This window comes from Theropithecus gelada, chromosome 5 (genome assembly GCF_003255815.1).
Source record: "Theropithecus gelada isolate Dixy chromosome 5, Tgel_1.0, whole genome shotgun sequence".
Taxonomy (NCBI): Eukaryota; Metazoa; Chordata; class Mammalia; order Primates; family Cercopithecidae; genus Theropithecus; species Theropithecus gelada.
Window position 1 is genome coordinate 80077552 of NC_037672.1, and position 21202 is coordinate 80098753.

The following is a 21202-nucleotide window of genomic DNA, read 5'->3' on the forward strand; positions in this document are numbered from 1 at the left end:
ACAAAAATCTTTAACTGAAACAGGTAGCATCAGTTTAAAAATACATAATTTTAACACATATTTTAAAAACTAAATGATGTTAATATAAAATGACTTAAGAATAATAAAATATTACTTTTCAGGGGAAAAAATCTGTCAATATGATTTAGGTTAAGACATGTTAATGTAAAAAAAAAATAGAATAGTACAAAAAGAAGGTCCCAGTAGAAAAGTTAGGGTTATCTGGTAATTTCTAAATCTAAATTGGTATTCAACTAGTCCTCCACTAGTTGAATCACTATAAATACTCATTTGTTGAAGCCATTGTATTTTGGTTTACAAACATTTCTCAGAGAAATATTTCACATTTTGGTTTATAAATGAGACTTGCTTTATCTCCAGATTACTCGCATACTTAATTTTACTCCTGCTTTTTGAACAGGCACTGCATTACAAAATACATAGGTACAACCATCATTGCTTTCATCAAAGAATGAGCAGAGTTACTTTTTCTTTAAATAAAGAAAAACTCACCTTTAACAGAGGGTCTTTCTAGCTCAGAGTCAAGATGAATTGGTGGAGAAATGTATGAAACTTGTCCATGATGTGCCTGCCCTGTGGACCCAAAAAAAAAAATTGTTAAGAAGACATCATTCGTATGTCTTTTCCCTTTATAAATTGTTTTTATATTACATTATCTTACTCTAAACTCAATTAATAGCCTACATTAAAGAGTGTAGATATATCTGCCCAAACATAAAAACAATGTGTCATCCAAACATCACCCAATTAAAGTAGTGCTTCTCCAACAATCTGAGTTATGTTTCTTCTTTTTTTGTTGTCGTGAAATTACAAATGTGTTATGGAGTAGTAACTTTAAAAACACAATAAAAATGAGTTATAAGAAGAAAAAACTTAAAGCGAAGACATATAAAACAAAAGTCCTTTTTTTGTTGTTAGATTAAATAAATATTAAGTGGCATATTTATTTGCTGTAAATATTTCTTTCTTTCTTATTTATTTATTTATTTATTTATTTATTTATTTATTTATTTTGAGACGGAATCTAGCTCTGTTGCCCAGGCTGGAGTGCAGTGGCGTGATCTCAGCTCACTGCAACCTCCGCCTCCCGGGTTCAAGCAATTCTCTTGTCTCAGCTTCTTGAGTAGCTGGGATTACAGACGCATGCCACCACACCCAGATAATTTTTTTTTATATTTGTAGTAGAGACAGGATTTCACCATGTTGGCCAGGCTGGTCTTGAACTCCTGACCTCGTGATCCACCTGCCTTTGCCTCCCAAAGTGCTGGGATTACAGGCTTCAGCCACAGCGCCCAGCCTGCTGTAAATATTTCTAAACTCTCTCAATTTCTGCACCTACCTCAATGAAGATCAGTAATAAACAGTCTGGAGACTGGCACCCAATGTACAAATAACACTTTGAGAAACATTTATTTAGATCACTTTACAATTATGATTAATTTATATTTTACCTTTAAGATTCATCTCCACTACTTGAATACAAAAGTGTTCCTATCTGTATTTAATAATAAAAAAAACCCCACAATTTAAAAGGGAAGCAGATGGATTAATTCTGTGTTCCTTGCAAAACATTTTATTAACTAACACACAAATTTGTAATACACTTTCTATTTCATGAGATGAAAGCATTAAAGTGAATTTTAAGGTTAAGATGCTGATTTGAAAAATTGTTAGCTTAAACGTAAAAGAATTCTCTAATTCTCAAAGTAGCCATAGTTTGTATACTGATAATAATAAGCAATTAGGATTTTGAGGCAAGAAAGCATAATTATAGAGTCAGTTCAATTTCTAAAGCTACTTTATATACAGAAGGTGTGACTGGAAGTGGAGGACCCACTACTTTCTTTCTACAATGGGAATATGCAGTTATATATTTCATACATCTACTATAGCAATTTACAGGGTTGTTAATCTCTTTTCCTAAACAAGGAAAGTTAATGATACATAGATTATGATTACAGTTGGAGTAACCTTCCCATTTCAAGTAATATTTGACTTGTAATAAACTCTGCTGATTCCTCTTATGAGGCACATTTCAAATAATTAATATGGCTCCCTGTTGATAGTAGCTGCCGTTGCTCCCAGCATTTTTGCGGCTAACAGCAGAGATGGTGGAGAGACTGTAATATACAGAGTCCCGCATAATGGTAACTAAGAATATTGCACATTCACTGGCCATGTTTCAGTGGAATACTAAAAGCATTATTATAAAAGAATAAGACACCAATTGTGTACTGTTAGCAGTCCATGTTCAATACTGTTTATTAAGAACTTCAGATAATCTTAATTATAAAACCACCTCTTGACCTATGTAACATGTTGGTTGCAAAGACATTTCTATTCTTCAGGCCCTGTGTCATTACATATAGATTGGTTTGAAACTTTGTAGGTCTTGTAAATACAAATAATACGTTGCTTTCCTTATATTGGCTCAAAATAACCTTAGCATATAGAATAATATTGATTTTCTGTTTAATACCGGAACATAGCTTTCGTCACCTAAGACAGTAACCACAAAACACTCACACATACCTAATCTCCTTTCATCCAACCCCCATCACTATGTACTTTGTTAAAATACGAGCATTTTTAAACCAAAGAATAGTGGCAATAGAGAAAAGGGAGGGTAGCTTGCAAATTAGTTTTGATTATATTTACTCTAGGTAAAATGATACATTTGTATGGAGATTTATATATATATAGAGAGACACACATACATTCATATATGTATCTTAATTAAGCATAATTCACATACCACAAGCACCCATTTAAGGTATACAATTCAACATTTTTTTTTTTTTTTTGAGACGTAGTCTCGCTCTGTGGCCCAGGCTGGAGTGCAGTGAGTGGCACGATCTCAGCTCACTTCAAGCTCCGCCTCCCGGGTTCTTGCCATTCTCCTGCCTCAGCCTCCCGAGTAGCTGGGACTACAAGCACCCGCCACCTCGCCCGCCTAGTTTTTTGTATTTTTAGTAGAGACGGGGTTTTCCCGTGTTAGCCAGGATGGTCTCGATCGCCTGACCTTGTGATCTGCCCATCTCGGCCTCCCAAAGTGCTGGGATTACAGGCTTGAGCCACCGCGCCTGGCCAACAGTTTTTAATATATTCACAGTTATGCAAACACCACGACCAATTTTAGAACATTTTCATCAAAACCAAAAGAAATCTGAAGTTCATTAGCACTCACTCCTCATTTCCTCCCAAGTCATCTCAGCTCTAGGCAGCCACTCATCTACCTTCTGTCTCTGTAGATTTGCCTATTCTGGACTTTTCATATAAATGAAATTATAAAATATATGTTTGTATATTTTGTGATCAGCTTCTTTTACTCAACATAATTCAAAGAAGCTCATCCATTGTTGTAGCACAAAGCAGTACTTTACTTCTTTTTCCTAAATAATAGTCTATTGCATAGACATACTACATTTAATTTATCCATACATCAATTGATGAACATTTAGAATCATTTCCACTTCTTGACTATTGTGAACAATGCTGCTTTGAGCCTTCATGTGCAAATTTTTATGTGCATTTTTCTTGGATATATTCCCATGAGTGGATTACTGTGTCATATGGTAATGTTATATGTAAACTTTTGAGAAACTGTCAGACTGATATCCAAACAGGCTGTACTATCTTACTTTTCGATAACAGGATATAAAGGTCCCAATGACATGGAGGCATTTTGAGGGTTTTGTTGTTGTTGTTGTTGTTGCTGTTTGTTTGTTTGTTTTTAAGGTGATAGTATAGTTAAGTCAGCTTTGACCAGATTTTGAAATGATTAATCTTATGATGACTGTAAAATCTGGGAAAGGACCAATCTCTCTGAGTATAGAAAGATAAATCAGAGAATTTGAGCCAGAAATTATGTCCCCATTGAGAGGGTAGAAGGAGAAAAATGATCTAATGAACAGAGAAACATACACAAAAAAACTTTTGTTCTGAAATGAAAACGCGGACTCTCCACTGTCAGGTATGCCAGATAAGTAAAAATTTCAAGGGCCTGCTCAATAAAGCCCAGTGCTGTAGCAAAAATCAAAAGGCCATTATGGATTCTGGAAAAGCCTTTATTTTTCTATCTTCAATCTCTTTTTCAACTTTCATTTAATTTCTATTTTATTGAGAAACCCTGTGCAATTTCTACTAAAGTTCAAATAGAAAAAGGACTTGACCAGCATTTGGTACAGGAAAATGCTCTTCTCTCTTTCTACTGTCAATACTTTCCCTGTACATCTGAGCATAGAAATACTTTATAGAACTATGGAACTAGGACGGAGAAAGACATTTGATAGCTTATATTCCAGAATCCACATTTTAGAATGAGAAAACTGACATCTTGAGACATTGGAGACTTTTTCAAAAGTCAAGTCAGGATGGTGGTTGTCAAGAGTGATGTCAGAGGCCGGTTAGAAAGCGGATGCTTTACAGCTAGCCTGCAGAAAACTGCCAATAATCCTCATCCTCTTACCTCTCAAGCCTCACTTAGAATGACATTATTTTCAAGGTTTGTGGGGCATAATGCTTCATGTGTGTTGAGACATTAAAAATATTGAGAACTATTTATTTATGAAAATATGTACATTTTTCCCCATAAGGCTAGGTTTACAAACTAGAGGCAGTTTAATTTAATGGGTAAGATCACGGCTTCAGAAGCAGGAAGTCTGTGTTGTTACCCAGATTTTGCCACTTATTAGTCATATAACCCAACTAGTTAAGTAACTATCAAGTTGCTTCACTTCTATGAGTCTTAGTTTCCTCATTTGTTTATTGAGGATTATAACAGCACTGACCTCATAGGGGCATTCTGAAGATTAGAAGAATTTATACATAGGTAGTAATTAAAACAGTGCTTAGTACACTGAAAAGTACTTATTAATTTTTAGCTATTATTATTACTAGAAGTTCGTTCTTCTGTTCATTAATTCTTGAGGCACAGGTGCCTTTCTAGGTGTTTGGCATACATACAACACCATAATAAATGAGAGTCCATATTCTTATGTAGAGTGAAAAGAAAGCAAGCAGTAAACATAATAAATATATGAATTATATCATATGTGCAAGATGCTAAGGACAATGGGAGCAACCTAGGTTAAAGGGTATCTGGAGTGGGACAAGCAGTTAGCAATTTTCAATAGGGTGCTCAAGGAAGGCCTAATTTAATTTCCATGAACAGGACTTACAGAGTTTAAGAGATGACAAGAGGTAATATCTGACTTTTATGAGAAACTCTAAAAGGATAAATGCACAGACAAAGGCTCAAACCTAATTTTAATAAGTAAGACTTAAAGAACTAAATATGCTGCTATCAGATGCTTTTCCTCTAACCCATTTATTTCAAATTCTTTGCATATTTATAGAAATATTAATACTGTCACCACTGACCAATGGATAAAAGAAGATATCAATAAACCATGAAGATATGCAATTGGGAAAACAACCACAACTTTCTTCTAAAAGGAAAACCACATTTTACTACCATAAAATCCTCATTGATTTCTACAGTTATACCATTTTTCAACTCAACTTTTCCCCATTTTCTATACAGTACTGTAAACAAGTTGAATAGTTGATGGTCCTCCAGGCAGATTTTATGCCTTTTTTGTTGTTGTTGTTTGCTTTACATTTTTCAACTGTTGATCATGATTATTTTACTCTAGAGATATGACATTCCTGCTCTTTAAAGACAATAAAATGGATGCCACATTTTTACTCCTGAGGTTTTTAATAATATTATCATTTTGCTTTTATAACATTTTGGATGTTAGTAAGTTATATCTTTCTGCTCTACTACAATAATAACTCCACGTGAGGAAGAGGGAACCCACACCATACTATATTTAAAAATGGCATGTGGGATTTTTCTAAGTTTTTAAAACACTCTGAAAGTAGCTCTGATCCTCCAAAAGAAAAAAAAAAAAAGAAAAAAAAGAAAGCAAGCCTGATTTCTTGTTGGAAATAATCTCTACTGCTGAAACAAAACAAAACAAAACATAGGTCAATGTGTTGTTTGTGTTGATGGAAAATTGGACATGCCTAGCATTATAACAGCTTGAATTTTTTTTTTTTCCTCAAGTCCCACTCTGACTATACCCATCTGCATTTATAAAGTCGGCTCTCAGGAGATGATGTAAACACCAGTCAGAAGTCATCATCAACCAAAAACTGTGTAAAGTCAATTTGATACCTATCCTTTTATTCTGGTTTCTTTTTTTTCCCCCCTTCATCTTAATAATCCTACAAATTTGCAGTGAATTTAGTAAAGTATGAGGTAGCAGAGAAACAACTACATGCTTGATTTATCCTGGACATAAAGTCATTGATGGAGGTGCAAAGGTTACTGATGGGCCTCTCCCTAGTGGATATTACTTGTTGCACAGAAAACATGGAGTACTTTGAAGCCAGGTAACTTTGTGTTTGTCTGTGTATTTCATTTGGCACCTGCTTCCACTCTGTGGTCGGTATTAAGGATACCATATGAACACTATTCCTCTACTGACAGATTTCAGTCTAGGTGCAGGACTAAGCAATTACAGGAAAGTCTGATACATACCTTGATAAGAGGAGAGAGAGAAGAGCATAGCAGTGGCACCTAACTGAGGTAAGTAATGGACAATCAGTACCTGGAGAAAGCTGAGATCTGAGGGAAGCGCATGTCGTAGTCCAGTGAAAGACTGGGGCAGTGTATGCGGGACAGGAGCAACATTTTGAGTGGATGTCTACAGATCACAGGAGTGAGAGATAAGGGACAAGGACCCACATGCCTAAAAGATGACTAAGAAATAATTAAAACTTCAGATATGTACTCATAAAATAAAAAAAAAAAGAAGTACACGCTTATCACCCAGCTTTAATAATCAATTCTGGGCTATATTGTTTCATCTTCTTCCTATGCTGCTTTCCCCATCCCAGAATATTCTGAAGCAAATCCAGGACATACAATTTCATCTATAAATTATTTGAAAATGCATCTGCAAAACACAGGAGATTCTTTTTTTTTCTGAGACTGAGTCTCGCTCTGTCGCCCAGGCTGGAGTGCAGTGGCACGACTTGGCTCACTGCAACCTTCGCCTCCCAGGTTCATGTCATTCTCCTGCCTCAGCCTCCCGAGTAGCTGGGACTATAGATGCACACCACCACGCCCAGTTAATTTTTGTATTTTTAGTAGAGATAAGGTTTCACTATGTTGGTCAGGCTGGTCTCGAACTCCTGACCTCTTGATCTGCCCGCCTTGGCCTCCCAAAGTGCTGGGATTAAAGACATGAGCCACCACGCCCAGCCTAGGGGCTTCTTTATACCATTATGAGACCCCCAAATTAAGAAAATACATTTTGAAAATGAATTTAGTGTGAAATTTAATATAGCAATTGTTAGCAAGAAATCAACTAATCCGAAAGGGATGAAAATCTTTTAGCCTGCAGAACATCACTTGGTCCTAATGTTGAAACTACATTGTAGCAGGATGAACTGCAGACAAAACTCCCCAGACACTGAGTTAAAGAAGGAAGGGGTTTATTTGGCTGGGAGCATTGGCAAGTCTCCTGTTTCAAGAGTCGAGCTGCTGGAGTGAGCAATTCCTGTCCCTTTTAAGGGCTCACAACTCTAAGGGGGTGTGTGTGAGAGGGTAGTGATTGACAGAGCAAGCAGCGGGTACGTGACTTGGGGCTGCATGCACCGGTAATCAGAACAAAACAGAACAGGACAGGGATTTTTACCATGACTTTCCATATAATGTCTAGAACCTACAGATAACATAACCCATTGGGTCAGGGGTCAATCTTTAACTACCAGGCTTAGGTCAGGCAGGCCCAGGCCTGGTTTCAGGTATGGTTCCTTGGTTTCGGGTCTGGTTCTTAGGTGCTGGGCTACCTGCCTTTAGTTTAACTTCTCTTTCTTTTTCTGATTATAAAACAATATAAAACAATCTGAGAAGATCTGTCTCACTTCTCTCACATTGGCGTGAGAAATGCTTTAAATTTATGATAAATTTCAACTACTCACAGATACACAGGGAAATCTATTTTATAAAACCATACAGATGCCTTTCTTTCATAAACATGAAAAATAGACTTGGCGGTTAAATGACAAATGTTAATTTTGAAAGCACCATTAAAAAATATATTCCATGAAGTCTCAAAGATCTATTGTAGCAAGCATTACTACAAAAAACTTAAAAAAAAAAAAAAGAAAATTAAAAAAAAAATTAGAGCAATTAATTTTTGCAAAGATTGAGCAAAATAACACCTCAACACAAATAACAGCAAAAGAGAAAAAAATGTGAATGAGCTTTCACTAATTCCCTCACTACTAAATTATTCATTTGGACAATATGTAATGTGTGCCTACTATGTGATTGATACTAAGTACTGAAAATAAACTGGTGAACCCGTAACTCTTGAAACTTATAATCAAAAATATAAAATGATTGATTTCAATTGAGAAATCCATTTCGTAAAGGAAAGGAAACCCAATCAATATGGGTGTGACTCACAGTAGGTGTTTAAAAATGCTTATTTTTATTACTTCTTGTTTATAAGAAAGACAAAAATAATCTTGATAACTGAGAAATAAAATCTCTTTGGGGTGACTCAGGAAAGACTGGTAGAGGAACAAATACAAAGCAGACACTGTGACTATGAAAGGCAAAATTATCTGTCACATTTATACTCGCAATTCTCGTGTGATATTTGAAAATATGATTCGTCATATTATATAGTGCTTTTGAAAAAAGAGAAAAAGATGAGGCATTTCCTGTGACATTTTATTTATGCCAAAATTTAGATAAAGGGCATAATTTATGAATTTCTTGAATCTGTATTTTTACTTATAAATCAATTCACCTATCAAAACTTTACATTAAAAGAAAGTACCAATTATTTAACCCTTTTCAACATGCAGCCTAAATAACAAATTCCAAGAAAACAAAAATGATGACATTGGCTCTATACTCAAATTCTGTTAGGAAAATTTATTTAATACTTATAATTTTGTATGCTCCAGGTATTGTATATTAAATAAAACAATACTAATAGCAAATATGTGTTTATAATTATGTATTACATACAAATACTTGCTATTTATATTAGCAGGTGTGTGTAATATAACTTACATATTTTATTTATATATACTATATATCTTTTGTTTATATATAAATATAAATACACACACACAAACATACACACACACACAACTTGGTTATCCACAAATTCTTCTAGAATTTCTAAAATATTTTAACATTCGCTATATTTTTAAAGACAATGAAACCAAAACATCCTTTCCCTTTTCTAACCTCCCTTTATTGGAAGAGTAACCTAAATGAAAACATTCAGTGATGACTAAATAGGATGAATCAGATATAAAACTCCACGAGAGTTGGAAGTATCAACTGCAACTCCTATGTGTTCTCTGTCATCCTAGGACCTACTAGAATGTCTTAGACATTGTAAGGGCTCAGTGTATTTCTGGTGAAAACACATATGAATGACATAAAAAAAAGTAAGGCAAATGTTAAAATTGCTATATTTCAAATCATAAACAAGAGAAACATTGAAATTCTGGGGAAATTTCAAAAGTTAAAACAAATTCACACTGCAACTAATTCTGTTTAATTGAGAAGTGTTGCAAATTTGATAACGATGTTAACTCTCAGTCTACCCATTTTCTAGCAGAAAACATTCATGGAGTTCTTAAAAAGGCCTCTACCAAATGAAGGGTATAACAATTCACCAAACAGTGATTTTAACCCAGTGCCCTTATGTAAAGTAGCTATTTAAACATACTCTCCTAACGTACTTTTCTCAGTTTTATTTTTCCAAAATAACATAATTATTAGGTAGGGGGCAATTGTATCATTATAGTAAACTATAATATGAAAAACTTGTTAATTGGCACCATATTTCTATTATTCATCTATTTAATAGAACTGAAAATAGTTGCTGGTATAAAGAAAATATTGAAATTATGTGTTTAGGATAAAGGGTTATAGTGCTAGAAAAATAATATTAGAATTATTTCAAAGGAGAACTAGCGGAAGAAAATTTGCCTCTAGAACCACAGAAGCGAACAGCAAAACCATAAACCAGGGAAGTCACAACAAAGAGGTTTGTTCCCTAGAGGACAGATCCAGGAAGTTGGCCTGCTGTGCTTATGTTTTTAAAGTTCTGCTTTAAATCCTATCTTGGCATGCTAAGAAAAACATAATGTGGTAAATTTTCTTTTCCTCCCTGCTGATAGATCAGAAAACATTCAGTAGCACTAACTCAAAAAGCAGAAGAAGAAACCATGTTAAAGGCACAGGTGACAGACCCGGCACGGTGGCTCACGCCTGTAATCCCAGCACTTTGGGAGGCTAAGGAGGGCGGATCATGAGGTCAGGAGATCAAAACACAGTGAAACCTCGTCTCTACTAAAAATACAAAAAATTAGCCGGGCATGGTGGCATGCGCCTGTAGTCCCAGCTACTGGGGAGGCTGAGGCAGAAGAATTGCTTGATTCTGGGAGGTGGAGGTTGCAGCGAGCTGAGATTGTGCCACTGCACTCCAGCCTGGGTGACAGAATGAGACTCCGTCTCTAAAAACTAAACTAAACTAAACTAAACTAAACTAAAATATTGAAAAAATAAAAGGCACAGGAAACAAAGTTCATAGGTGGATTGCAACAAAATGCTAACACCTCTCCCCAACCCCTCCCCGCAAGGAAGGCTCTAAGATACAAAATGTAGTAGCCGGAATTTGACTGAAAAAATGTTATCAATGATGAAGTGTGACAATATAGATCTCAAAGTAAAAGCTATTTATCATGTATTACTCTCAAATAATGGCCAATAGGCATTTCTTCGTATCAGCTCTTGAGTCAGTAGACCTTAAAGAAGGCAGATCTCTAAGGGAATTAGAATGAGGTCTTTCAATACCAGAGTCATAATAAACTAAGTGTAGCTCAACTTAGTTGAGAGAAGACTGAAAAATTCTGAATATGTCCATTATGGCTCCAGTGTTCAAAGAGTTCTTTACACCTATAAAGATACGGTTAAGCAAACTGATGAAGAATCAGAGGAGGAGGTTTTTAGCAGAATATCTATAAACACTTGTGTGTCCAATTAACTGTTCTTATAAAGAAAAGAGACAAGGAGACTCTTATTTTCCTTATAATTAGTTCAGAATCTCCTCTTCCTTTTCATTAATCCAAGTGATCTATGAGAGGATCTGCCAGGAAGATGGCCCAGCAGGACTTGACAGCATGTCAGTTAGCTGATTGAGATCAATATATGCCCACAAAGACCCGAATGCCGGAAGTTCCATGCAAATGTATTGCAAGGCTTATAAAAATGGGATCAGAATGACCTAAGTATAAAGAGACCAGATTGGCACATAGAGAAATTTAAAAATATGGATATTCTCCCAGGATGATGACAGTGAATTTTACCACCTAATTCTTTTCAAGATAATTTAAAATGTATCATTGTATAGAATATAACCGCCTGTAGTGAAATTTTGACAACTCCCCTCTGTGTGCTAAAATGCTGTCACCTGGGAAATTTGAATTTTTTTTGCAAATTGTTCATTTTTGACAGATTTATCCTACTTTCATGTTTGTAGCATTAATCAAAGGAATTTGGAAAAGTCAAAATTTAGTTTTACACTCAAAGAATAGGAGGCATTATTAGCATAATTTGGGGGTACTAGGTATTTATATTACAGTTGTCTATAAAAAGTAAAAATTGTCATAGAAGGGAAAATATTTACAAAGTAACAGTAGAGAGCTTGATTGATTTTAAGATACTGTGTATTAGACTTTAGTAGAAATATTTCATAGGTATAACATATTTAATAGTTTTATGTTTTCTTCTTTAACAGATATCTTAATATTTCTAAAACGGTCATTCCATTTCATTATTTCAACTTAATGTAGGATTAAATGAATCACTTGGTTCCTATTATATTTCCATTTTGGTTTCCTTTACTATATAAAAAATATCATGACATTTCAAGGTAACTCTTACTAAAACAAAGAAAGAGAGAGTGAGTGAATGAGTGAAAAAGACATCACAGTGAAAGACAAATACAGCTCTATGTCATAGATGAATAGAGCTTTCTCTCATATCACAGACTCCAAGATTAAATATTCAGAAAATGTATGTATTAAATCAGACCTGTTTACCTAACAACATGTACCAAGTAATACTCATTAAAGTTCGGGAGAACACCTGAAACGGGGAAAGGTGGAAGAGGTGACTTTAATAGAATATAAAAATTCATAGTTTAGAATTTCAATATAAGCTTCAAACAAGGCTCAAATAATTTTTCCACATAACTCTTGTATGAAAAATCAAGCACAATCAATTTCAGATAATTTACTTTATGCTTAAACAAAAAAAAACCTTTGTCCATTTAAATGTTCACTGGGCTATGTACTACTATCATTGGGGAGTTTTCATAGTTTTTGTTTAATTTGAATGTTTTAAAGATTCTCACTGATACCACTAGCAAATAGAAATAAAAATGTAAAGGAGAAAATTCTGCATATTATAGTCTTATTTTTTTCCTTCAAGGAAACAGTATCTGATAGGTATATTAGCTTGCCTCATGTGGGATTAGAAGTGGTAATTCTTATTCATGAAGGATTTTTCTTTTAAAAATTATATTTTGGGAAAACAAGCAAAGCAGCAATAAAAATGACACCAAGGACATTTTTATAAAAAACAAAACACCTCTACTAGAGTAGATTTAGATAATTTTTTTATTGTGTCATAAAATTACATGCCTAATGCATCCCTTGTTTCCAGATACCATATACCATTCAATATTAATCCTGCTCAGTTTAAATTGTTTGGGGAAGGACTTACTCTCTCCAGTATCTCTAAAATCAGAGAGGTGAATCCATTACCTGGGTTTGGCCATTCAGAGGGTTTTAAAAATGTCAGAAGGCACAATCAGATTGTTCCCTGATGACCAATGAGTAGTGCTCATAGAGAGAAGGAACACTACTTCTACAAGAATATGAGCTCTATGAAAAATCAGGTTTGAAGATGTCCATGGTCATCTTGTTGACATCTGGAAGAAAACTATCTGAGAAAGCAGCCAATCATACAGAAGCAAGTAAAGTTATAGCGATGGTGTGAGACAAAGGCTTTATAGCAGAATATGAACTTTTTAGGTCTGAAGCAAGCCTCATTCTTTGAAAACCCAATTACCGGAGAGATTAAATTCCTTATTTTAGTTTTGGCAAATTTGAGTTGGATTTTCTCACTTTCAAACAAAAGTAACTTCACTGATATTGTGTGTGCAGACGTGCATATGTGTCTGGAAAGCAGAAGTGTTTTCTTCCTTTAATAAGTTTATCAACTCTTTTTCTTTGGCCATTCAAAAGTTTACTTTCATGGTTTCAATTCAACTAATTCAGCCACATATAATTCAACGGACACATCTTAATATTCTGCTTTGAGAATGAGAATATTCAGAGGGCTAGCATATGATCATTTCAAAATTATTCATTATCAGTGCTCTCCAAGTGCTCATTAATTGATAAAGGGGAGACAACTTGGAAATTTCAGACAGAAATGTCTGCAAATAAAAAAATAAACATGGTAAATCACTTCACATGCTAGTGAGAGAGAAACACTCATGTATATTTTACATATATTTGGAGAACATGAAATTAATAAAGCATTAAGGAGCATATTCATTACTGAAAATTATTTCAAAATCCAAAATGTTTGAGGTACTGTTGTGTCTTGATAATATACTTTTGGGACATTAGGCATGAGTGAAAACCCTTAAATCCTACTGTAAACAACTTATATTATGGAATGCTGGACTTGATACTATATCCTCTTTTGGTATAGAAGGAGTAATTGACGCCTTATACCAGGAGGGGTCACAATATCCCTCATTCTTTTCTTTTTGTATTTCATTGCTAAATTATTTAAAATGTCACCGTTCAAAGTTCTACTTGTAACAAGAAACTATGGTTTCAAAGAAGCAATGCGGATTATTTCAGTTTATGCTACTACAGAACACTTTACCATCTTGACATGAATGTGAGAGTCTATTTTTTAAAAACAGGCTGAACAATAGAGTTTATGTCCACTCTTAATTTAATTAAAAACCTGTTTCACGTCATGTCATATAAAAATTATTGTTTCCTATCATCAACATTTTATGTCAGGTGCTGGAGCTGTCCTCAAATAGCCTTGATGTTCTAAGAATTGTTCCTAGAAATGTTATTAATATCTCAAGAAAAAAAATCACATAAACCTACCAAAAGCCATTATCCATTGCTTCTACCGTCATGATGGCTTTATCAAGATGACTTTACCAAGTACCAATCACTAACCTTATTTCTGGGAAAAGCATATTTTCAGGTAGATTATCTTTACAGAAAAGTCGTGACGTTTTCACCCACAGGTGTAAACTGGAAAAGCAATGCTGAATACTAATGTGCTGAACCACCTGCCACTGAACATTTGTGGAGATGCTGTACTTTGGAAGATATGCAGCTAGTAGACCTTCTCAATGATCTTTTCAACCTGATTAAATTGCAGTTAACTGTGCAGACAGCAGACTTGTTTATATAAACCAGGTACAAAGATCAATACTGAAACTGGCTGAAGAAGTTCCAAAAAAGCCATTTGTCCTATCTGCTATAATGTGTACCTTTAAAGAAAAAAATTAAATTGTAATTCTAGAACATTGTCATCACATCATCCTGAAGATATTACACACAAAAAGGGATCGTTTTCATGATAATATTTTTAGAATTATGCCTGATGGTCTGTAATTGATTCTGATACTGAGAAGGCTTTAGAGGAATTTAGTCTAAATCTACCTGTTCAGGATAACCCATTAAAAGAAACTTCCTTATTAGAAAAAGACTAGAAATGTCTAACAAGTATCTTCAGTGATGTTCTAGAATAATTCCAGAAGAGCTTCCCTATCAAAACAACTTGGCAGACGTTAACTTTTTTAAGACAGCACTTGCACTGAGGTTAGGAATATCGTTGGCAGTATCATTGTCTAAATGCCACTCTGCTTTTTATCAAGAAACAGTTAACCTAACAGAAGATGGTACAGACTAGAATGGACCCTCTACAATAGACTCATGAAAATTATTAGCTAATGGATTGTGCCAAGTTTTCTCAGTGTTCAACGTGTCACTCAATGCTCCAAAACAGCAGTCATTCCTCCTGAATTTCATGACGATAACTCAGGTTGTGCCTTAAGTGTACTATTGGGAGAATTTTAAAAATATTATATATGTATATCTTCATAGCTATATTTGTATCTCTGTATCTATATATCTCATATATACAATATATACATACATTATTTTTCCTGTTTCTGTTTCATTTCTTTGCTCATTGTTACAGATGGTTAAGAAGGTTTCCTTTTGCTAGACCTTACAAGGCTAAGCTAAGTAAATTTCACTAATTCTAATCAAAGTCACATGTCCCAGTACACAAGAGGTTCAATGATAAGGCAGGGTCGTGCCATGGCATTGAACACAAGTTCGAGAGATGCAAAACCTGTGTACTAATTTTAGTTACATAACCCGTGAAGTCTGTGGCCTGGATATATTAATCTCTTAGCTTCAGTTTCTTCATCTATAAAAGCAAACAATCCCTTTTCATAGGATTGTGGTGAGGATTTTTTTCTAAAATCATATATATGAAGCAGAGTACTTGTCACATAATAAGCACCCAAATGTTGAACTATTGTCATCATCATTGCCTGTATCATCGCTGTGTCACAGTTGCTACCTCTGAGACAAACAAGATAATACCAGTATGGTTAATCAAATCCCTTCTGAGACATTTAGCTTGGTGAATAAGAAGCTGGTATTTAAAGAGCATATTGTTGCCTGAAGTTCAAAACACTATCTTAAACTGAGGCACTCTGGGCAAGTTGGTTAGCCTCTTGGGTGTTCTGCATCCCTATCTGTAACATAGGGCTATTGATAGATATTTCACAGAGTAGGGGTCAGCAAACCATGGTCTGCAGACAAAAGCTGGCCATGGCCTGAGTATGTGTGGTCTGTCACAGAAGAATGCTTCCTCTATTTTTAAAAGTTTAGAAGAAAAAATATTCAGAAGTAGTTATAGAAAGACAAAAAGGAGGAGGAGCAGCTACAGCAGAAGTACTTCCAACACTAGCAGCAATAGGGATCATATGTAGCCTGCAAAACCTAAAATATTGACTATCTGGTCTTTTACAGAAGAAGTTTGCTAGTCCATCTCATATAATCATTGTGAATGGTAAAGGAACTAATATGTGAAATATGCTAAGCAGATAACCTGGCATAATTGTAGTTATTGTAGTTATCATTCTTGCTACTAAACTTTTCAGCAGTCCCCTAAAGACCATAGTAAAGGATGCACCATAAAAAATCATTTTGGACCACATTTAACTGCTGATAATGGATATTATATATATATAGTATATATGTTATATATAAATACATATTTATTATATAAAATATTCTAAACTCATTAGAAAAAGCCTTCTGAAAAGAGTTCTAGCCAGGTGCCAAGGCTCACAACTATAATCCCAGCACTTTGGGAGGCTGAGGCTGGTGGATCACTAGAGGTCAGGCATTCAAGACCAGCCTGGCCATGGCAAAACCCCATCTCTACTACAAACGTAAAAAAATAGCTGTGCATAGTGGCATGCATCTGTAATCCCAGCCACTTGGGAGGCTAACGCAGAAGAATCCCTGGAACCCAGGAGGCGGAGGTTGCAGTGAGCCAAGATCGTGCCACTGCACTCCAGCCTGGGCAATAGAGCAAGATTCTGTCACCAAAAAAAAAAAAAAAAAAAAAAAATTAAATAAATAAATAGATAGATAGATAGATAAAAGAGTTCTACTTTCCTTGGTTCACAAAATATGTTAAATATGGCAGAGGAAGATGTACAATATTATCTTTGCCAATAATCATTTGGCAAAAACAGTTTAGATGATTTTGTATCATGCATCTGCATTTAATGGCAGTCAGTCCTACAACAAAGATTTCCATTTCAGAAACATATGTGTATGTAAATGTAGGCACACACACAGCCACACATGCACATATACAGAGAGGAAAGAATCATAGGTTTTGCTTTGTGTGTACCTACCATGTGCTCAATTTTATCACAAGCAACAGTCACATACTATGGGACTCGGAAATTAATTTCCAATGAGGTTTAATGTGATTTTTAGCTCTGACAAGTTTTTAAAGCTAGAAATTGTTGATTCTCATCCCTTGCTATTTTATTACTAATAAGTACAACACAAGACAATAGTATAAAAGTAAAAATTGTTTCAGAAAATGAATTTTACCCTATTTGCCCATAAGGCGCAAAGGTGGAAATGAAACAGAACTGAACAATAAAGATCAAGATACCTTTTCTAAACATCATGCCATCATCCTCACCCTTCTATTTGCCAAATGTTCTAGAAGGCTATGCCTTTTCATATTAATAGATGGATGTGAGCCAGCGATTTTTATAAAGTCACAAAGCCCGTAAGAGGTAACTGTGAAAATAAAATAGCTAACAAGTACGACAATATATTAATTATTTAACACTAATACTTTGACATTAATTATTTAACATTAATAATGACATAGATCCTGATAGCCAAGTTGAACATGAAGGAGAAAATTAACCCATCCATTAGGAATTGGGAATTCGTTGACGTGATAGTGAAACTTAATCTATGTGGTGTTGGGTTTTTTCCTCTAATAGTGTGAATATTTAGAATAAACATGCAGATTTTTTCTTCGTTTATCATTTGGCTTCTGTAAAAAATAAACTGTTATAAAAGGTAACATGATAATGAGGAAGAGGATAATGATCACACTGATGATATTTATTGAATATTTAATTCTGCTAAACTTTCTGTGAACTATTTTATAATCTCACTTTCTATCCTCACACAAATCAATGAGGTAGTTGCTATAGTTCTTTCTACTTTATTAGAGAGGAAACCAAGTCTCAGTTTAAATTATGTTTTATTTTTGCCCCATACTCTGCCTCAAATTTGTGTTAAGTTCGGAGAAAATATGATCCCCAAATTAACACCCAAGATCCTTTAGAAACACCTTTTTGTAGGGTACTTAATTCCAATATTTGTTTAAAATTAAACAATTGATACTTTGAAACATTAGTCTTCATACATAATAAAATGTGAATATCCTTCTAAGACACCAGAGTTGTAACCAAAACTCTGATTTTCCTACGTTTTAATTTACCTTGCTTAAATTCTCCGTAGATACAAAGCTTTTGAAGAACTGAGAGAAGGAAAGTCTCTAATTTCATTTGATTTGGCCATGTAAGGATAAAAGGCAAGGGCTTCTGAGAAATCTCTTCAGTTCTTCGGAGAAGTAAAGGGGTGCTATGCCTGAGAAGCAAAGGCAAAGCCAAATTGACAGGACAGGAAAGAAAGGGAAGGCTGTGAATGCTGAACTTTAGAAATGCTAAAGATAAGGGGAAAACAATTCCACCACAAAATCACATGGTTCAATTTCCAAAACCCCAAATACAGAAGGGGTACTAACTGCTCCATGCTGAAATACTTCTTTGTATTTTTTTTATCCTTTTGTATTTTGTTTTCTTTTGAAATTTGTATCTACTCCTTTACAATTAGATTCACTAATGTTTAAACAATTCTAAAGAAAAATTCAAGAGCATATCTGGTAAGTAAAGAATTGCTTATAAAAATTATAACGACAGCAAATACCAAAAAATAGAGGCTATCCAGAGTTAGCATGAAAAAAACTCAAGCAAAAGAGTAAAGCCATTTTCAAAGTCATGACAGATTTAATCATGTGTTGTTATTAGAATAGGCATCTCGTCTTTTGTGAAGTCATCAACAAATATTTATTGAATCCACATAATATATACAGCCAGTGATTCTCCAAGCCTATCCCCTCAGAATCTACCTTCAGGGCATTGTCAAACTTCATAAAAGCTCTGACTTCAGTTTCTGATTTGGTTAATTTATCTTTGATCTAGAGAGCCCCAGCTTTTCTAATCTCCACCAAGACTTACTATAGTTAAGAGGCAAAGACACTGATGACAGAAAGAAGTCCAACAGATATGCTGGGGTGGAAAAAAGCTGAGTCTTTTCTGTGGAGGAATTATGATGAAGATTCAAAATGATTAAGGCCTAGATCCTTCCCTAAGAGACATCATTCTAATAGAGACAGCAGAGAGGTGGCAGCATGTGCAGGGGGTTATTTGCATGTCACAGCACAGGGACCACAAGCAGTCCATTGTGTTGCGATGCACACTACAATGTATAAGAAGTAGGATATTGGCTGCGCATGGTGGTGGCTCAAGCTTGTAATCCCAGCACTTTGGGAAGCCAAGGCAGGTGGACCATGAAGTCAGGAGTTCGAGACCAGCCCGGCCGAGATAGTGAAACCTTGTCTTTACTAAAAATACAAAAATTAGCTGGGTATGGTGATGGGCACCTGTAATCCCAGCTACTCGGGAGGCTGAGGCAGGAGAATCACGTGAACCCAGTGGGCAAAGGTTGCAGTGAGCTGAGATCGCGCCACTGCACTCCAGCCTCGGAGACAGAGCTTGACTGTGTCTCCAAAAACAAAAAGAAGCAGGATATGATGCAAGATATGCAAGCAGGATAAGATTATGCTTGTATTTGCCAACATGGTTGATGAATAATCTGTTTGGGGAAGTGAAATAAAAAATCTCTCATTTTATTTTTTAAGAATAGTAGTTGCTTTGAGTTTCTCAATAAAGTACACATACTTGTATACATTAGTGAAAGCCCCCATGAACAGCTGAAAAGTATTCATTTGCAGATGGTAGTTGATAAGCTGGAAACGTGACTCATTTTCTTTATGTTTATATATTATATTTCACAACTTGTACAATATATACTCCCTAGACATAGTTAAATGGAAATGAGTTCAAATGATTCGCTCAAGATCACATATGAACCAAAAAGAATAAAATGCAAGAATTTGAATCAGTAGTTACTGTCTAATCATTCTTGAGGTGTTCATTTTAAATTTAGGTTGAGGCCCGCACAGTGGCGCACACCTGTAATTCCAGCCCTTTGGGAGGATCACTTGAGGCCAGGAGTTCAAGAACAGCATAGCAGTATGTGAGACCCTACACATAAAAATAAATATTAGCTAGACACAGTGGATTGTGCCTGTAGTCCCAGTAATTCAAGAGGCTGAGATGGGAGAATTGTTTGAGCCTAGGAGTTCGAGGCTGCAGTGAGCTATGATCAGGTTACTGCACTCCAGTCTGGGCAACACAGCCAGACCCCATCTCTAAAAAATAAATACATACATTTAAGTTGAGCACAAAACTGATATTTTTCCATTTTTTAGAGAATAGTTATTATTGTTCTACTTGATAGGCAGAAAGATCCTATGAATAGCTCTTCAATTTCTCAGTAGTCTGACATAAAATTATTCATGTAAAGTGCATTTATTGCATAGGAATTTTCTGAATTGCTTAGGCATGAAAAGAGGTTGAGATAAGAAGTTATTCATGTAGAAGTAATTGTGAAAACAATGACAATAAGTAACTTTCCTTAAAATAATTCACAGTTAAGAGCTATGCTCAGAATTGTCATTAGCTCACAAGCAAACGAGAGAAAACTGAAGAAGCCACCACCTAATGGTTTACCTCATTTAGGCTTAAAACTTACAAATGAGTTAGTGCCTCTTACAACACTGCTACCCTATTCTTTAAGTCAGTCAATCATCACCAAGTACATTCTGAGTTCCTCTTCATGAAGAATATCTCCACAGGCAAGTGAACAATCACTTGTCTTTCCTTTCCAGGAATCTCAATAACAGAACGCTTTTATTTGTTTAAAATGGGAAGAAATAGACAACTAGAAATGAATCATGGCTATACAGATTAGCATTATTTCTTCAAATGAATTCACAGAAAAATATCACTCATTATTTAACAAGAGACAGGTGTTTTCTTCTTCGATTAACTTGTTTAAAAACCAACCAATGTGGTTTTTTCAGAAAGTATTACAAGCAGAAATTTCCTTTCTCTTTTGAATATATTAGTAAAAGACATCACAAAGGCATAAGCTACTATGGTGAAAAAAAATACTAAAGACAATATATTGTAATAATTCATCCACTCATGTCCTTGTCTTGTGAGAGCAAAATGACCACCTGGCTAATGCTCAGGTGACAATGACTTGTTTT

General features: G+C 34.9%; 1 protein-coding gene across 3 annotated transcripts in view; it reads right to left on the reverse strand.

Moving 5' to 3' along the window:
• ADGRL3 (adhesion G protein-coupled receptor L3) overlaps positions 1-21202 on the reverse strand; it is an 868510-nt gene that overhangs the window by 264853 nt on the left and 582455 nt on the right. For all 3 annotated transcript variants that reach the window (XM_025386284.1, XM_025386285.1, XM_025386286.1), the window contains one exon: positions 514-594. In XM_025386284.1, the coding sequence (XP_025242069.1) occupies positions 514-594 (81 nt within the window). The remainder of the gene's footprint in view (positions 1-513; positions 595-21202) is intronic.